Raw genomic sequence first — 3,707 nt, forward strand, 5'->3', positions numbered from 1 at the left:
TAATTGTATTACTATTTGTAAATGTAGAGAGAATGTCTAGGTAGTATTACCCAGAGCCCTCATCTATCGCCATTCGAAGAAAAATCGTGACGCGCCAGATTGTCTAGCGCATCACAAGTGGATTTTGATTGTGACGATGCTGAGTCTACTACTCTCTAATCAGTCGAACCGAGTCATTTTGCCTTCATTCAACATTATAGCGCACACATGCACGCACGCACATTGCCGTCACATGTAAGTATTTTCAGCTGTCTTTCCAAGCAAGTCTATTTTTTTCACTCTACACACATACTGTATATCATTAAGCAGCCTGCTATTTCCTCGAAATATTCCAGCTTCAGTGTCAGCAGTTGTTGCAAATGTCGTCAGACTCCAAGTCCACCATATCCTGCTGGGGGCACTCAAGCGCTCAGAAGCTGAGTGATTCATGTAACAAAGCGGGTGACACCACCTCGGGGTAGGTTGGAAGAAAGCAACTGACGTGATATATGTAAAGTTAGGGAACATATAGCTAACAACAAGTAGCATGTTAAAAATATGATCAAATTCTGATTACCAGTACATCATAAAATAGTTATTCAAAGTCATTTTAAGGGGTCCAGTGGTTATTTTGTTTGTTCTTAAAAGATTATAACAACATAATATTGATGTTTGGTATGTGTTCTGACTGCAATCCCACGTTCTGCCAGGTCCCTGAGCCAGGCCTGCACCCCAGGGAGACAGCTTCATCGCGAGCTCAGTGTTGCCCTCCTGCCCCTAGCCGAACTCCTTTGCTGCCCTGGCTGCGGCACCTTCCTGCAGCACCCCATCTCCCTGCCTTGTGGTCACTGCCTGTGCCTGGCCTGCCTTGCCACTCTGCGCAAGGAAAAGGCACGCAAGCCGGCGCCCACCCCCACTGACTCTGTCTCCATCAGTGCCACGCCTGCCCTGGTGGAGCCGTTGGCCGCCTGCCCTCGGTGCCAGGCCAGCTACCCGCTACTGCCCGGAGCCTGGTCCTTCCCTGCCAACGTGCTGCTGGCACAGACGGCGCAGAAGCTGGTGGGTGCCCACCCAGAGCTGCGTCAGCTGCAGCGGCGCGTGCCCCTCCTTTGCGCCCTGGGCTTCGTGTCCACCTCGACTCCGTGCCCGCTGCCCGTGGCTGTGGGCCCGCGTCCTGCACCCTGCGAGCTCTGCTCCAAACGCCGGCCCGCCCAGAACTACTGTGCCACCTGCCGTCTCCACTACTGTGCCAAGTGCCTGCGCAAGCTCCACGGCAACCCGGCATACAGCGCCCACACCCTGGCTGAGCCCGTCCAGGAGGAGGAACGAGAGCTGTGCCCTGTCCACCCCGAGCACTCCCTCACGCACTTCTGCCAGAGCGACGGTACCCTAGGCTGCCACGACTGCATGGTGCAATCTGACAGTGACCACCATGGACACCTGGTGGCGCCACTGAGCGAGGCACGAACCAGCTCTGAGGCCGTGCTATGCCAGGCATTGGAACATGCCAGCATAGGTGAGAGAGAACAAATATGCAGTGTGTGTGTGTGTGTGTGTATTTTGATGTGTGTGAATATACTTCAGTAAGAATTTGCACATGTGTATGGGTGTGTGTGTGTGTGTGTGTGTGTACGTGTTTGTGTGTTGTGTGTTAAGGAGTGAGTGAGAAACGAAAAACAATGGGCACTAGAAAGAAAGCAATAGATAGGGACTGACGGAGTGTGTGTGTGTGTGTGTGTGTGTTTAGTCCAGCAGCAGTGTGACTCTGACTGGGAGCAGATGGAGGCTCTGGCGATGCGTGTGTCCTCCGGCAGCGCTGAGCTCCACCGCTCAATCCGCCACGGCTTCCTGTCCCTGCGCAATGCCCTGTTCGACCAGGAGGCGGCACTGCTCTCCCACCTGGACGCCCTGAGCTCCAGCACTGACGCTGTGGCCCAGGCCTTCCTGCTGCATGCTGGCCCACTGAGGCGCTCCCTGGCCGGGCTGAGGGAAATCAGCAAACAGGTCCATAGAGTGACTTATGTTCCCTGTCTCTTGTGCACTGTGTCTTATGTTCCCCGTCTCTCGTATATTGTGTTTTGTGTTCCCTGTCTCTCGTATATTGTGTTTTGTGTTCCCTGTCTCTTGTGCACTGTGTCTTATATTCCCCGTCTCTCGTATATTGTGTTTTGTGTATCATTATAGTGCAACTCTGTACTTTGCAACTCCCACACAAATAGAATGGCATGGTAACAAACGAGTTCTCGCATGTTTGATTTTTATTTATTCCTTGTAAAGCCCTTTGTGATGCTTGTCTGTGAGTGTGAAGAGTACTATAAACTTTACCTTTACTTGCTCATTAGGCCCTCTTGGAGCCGCGGGCATCTGTGTTCCTGCAGGGAGCCACCGGATTGGCACGCTGGCTGAGTGCACTCAGTGCCGAGATGCCACGGCCGGATACCCATCTGTTGCCCGCCGGGTACCAGCCACTCGCCGGAGCCGAGTTGCACTTTGACGAGCTCCTGCACGACCTGCAAAGCCTCATGGGAAAGCACCTGCGCTGGAGGCCCGCCGACGCTGACACGGTTGTCATGCCCACCTCTATCGCCAAAGAGATGATCGGTGAGGAAGTAGGGGAGAAGGAGCCAGACGAGGAGGAGCAGGAGGAGGTTGGCATCGGGGGGGACATAGACGTGGAAGCGGACGTGGTGCCCAGGCCAGGCACCCCCTTGCTGGGCAGTGGGGACGAAGAGGAGTCCCCAGTGATGGAGGAGGAGCTGGGGATGCCAGCCGGTGATGGAGCAACAGAGACTAAATCCCTGCTGCTGCCCAGACCCCCCATCATCTACCAGCACAACGCCTACGGCACCACCGTGGAGGTAGGGTGTCTGATGTGTGTGTGTGTTCTATATCTGTGTGTGTTTCATGTGTGACAACCAACTCAACTCAAAACATGCTGTACATAATACCTGATTCTCGAATGCACAGACTATATTGCACTTCTGTGTGCGTTTGTTTTATAAACTCTTCTGTTGCTGCAGGTGTTCTGGATGGTTCCAATGGGGGAGGACGTGCACTCCTTCGACGTGCACTTCCAGGACGCCAGCATGGGCGTGGCCAGTGGACGGGGCGTGGTGATGGGCGGAGTCAAAGGCTGCAGCCTGCAGACTTCGGGTCTCCGCCATGACACACAGTACCTGTTCCGAGCCCGTTCCGTTAACGAGCACGGCCACGGCGCCTGGAGCTCCACCTACCGGGTCAGTACACACGCCACGTTACGCTTTCCACGGCAACCTGCACCCGTTGCTATGGGTGGTGTGGAACGAGTTGTAACTCTGTGTCCTCTGGCCGCTAGGTGAACACCGGCCGCTCGGAAGAGGGGGAGAAGGAGCAAAGGACCAATCTGGCTTAGGAGGCGTAACCATGGAAATGGGACATCTGTTTCACTGTCACTTCATCGGTGACAAAAAGAATCGAGAGGTCTACTTTATCTTTTTAAAATCATCACTTCTTCAATAAAAACAGACTTGCACTAAGCCTGCTTCTTCTTTCAACATCATTCAGAAAGTACCTATTATTGCCCGAAGGCAGAGAGAGATGAAAAAAGAGGGAGAGAGAGAGAGAGAAAGAAAGAAAAAACATGGAGTAACTAAGCTTTAGTGTCCAAAACATCTTTTTATTGGCCCATACAATATAGAGTTGGGGGCACTGGAGGGCACTGTCAGGAACATCACACGACACACACAGGT

General features: G+C 53.3%; 1 protein-coding gene across 1 annotated transcript; it reads left to right on the forward strand.

Moving 5' to 3' along the window:
• The first annotated feature begins 359 nt into the window (after positions 1-359).
• Positions 360-3,370, forward strand: LOC143121387 (tripartite motif-containing protein 42-like). Its single transcript, XM_076281746.1, has 6 exons — positions 360-457; positions 690-1,495; positions 1,727-1,983; positions 2,322-2,837; positions 3,000-3,215; positions 3,314-3,370. The coding sequence occupies exons 1-6, from the start codon at positions 360-362 to the stop codon at positions 3,368-3,370; spliced, it is 1,950 nt and encodes a 649-aa protein (XP_076137861.1).
• The last annotated feature ends 337 nt before the right edge of the window (positions 3,371-3,707 follow it).

Source organism: Alosa pseudoharengus, unplaced genomic scaffold (genome assembly GCF_046254945.1).
Source record: "Alosa pseudoharengus isolate Yale_2024_CS ecotype anadromous, Long Island Sound unplaced genomic scaffold, YU_APseudo_1.1 YU_APseudo_1.1_scf_13, whole genome shotgun sequence".
Classification (NCBI taxonomy): domain Eukaryota; kingdom Metazoa; phylum Chordata; class Actinopteri; order Clupeiformes; family Clupeidae; genus Alosa; species Alosa pseudoharengus.

What these genes read in the sequence shown, in the direction of transcription:
- LOC143121387 (XM_076281746.1), top strand. Translation starts at nt 360, where the DNA reads ATGTCGTCAGACTCCAAGTCCACCATATCCTGCTGGGGGCACTCAAGC. An exon ending in ATTGGAACATGCCAGCATAG is followed by an intron (nt 1,496 to 1,726) that starts GTGAGAGAGAAC and finishes GTGTGTGTTTAG; the next exon opens with TCCAGCAGCAGTGTGACTCT. An exon ending in CCTACGGCACCACCGTGGAG is followed by an intron (nt 2,838 to 2,999) that starts GTAGGGTGTCTG and finishes CTGTTGCTGCAG; the next exon opens with GTGTTCTGGATGGTTCCAAT.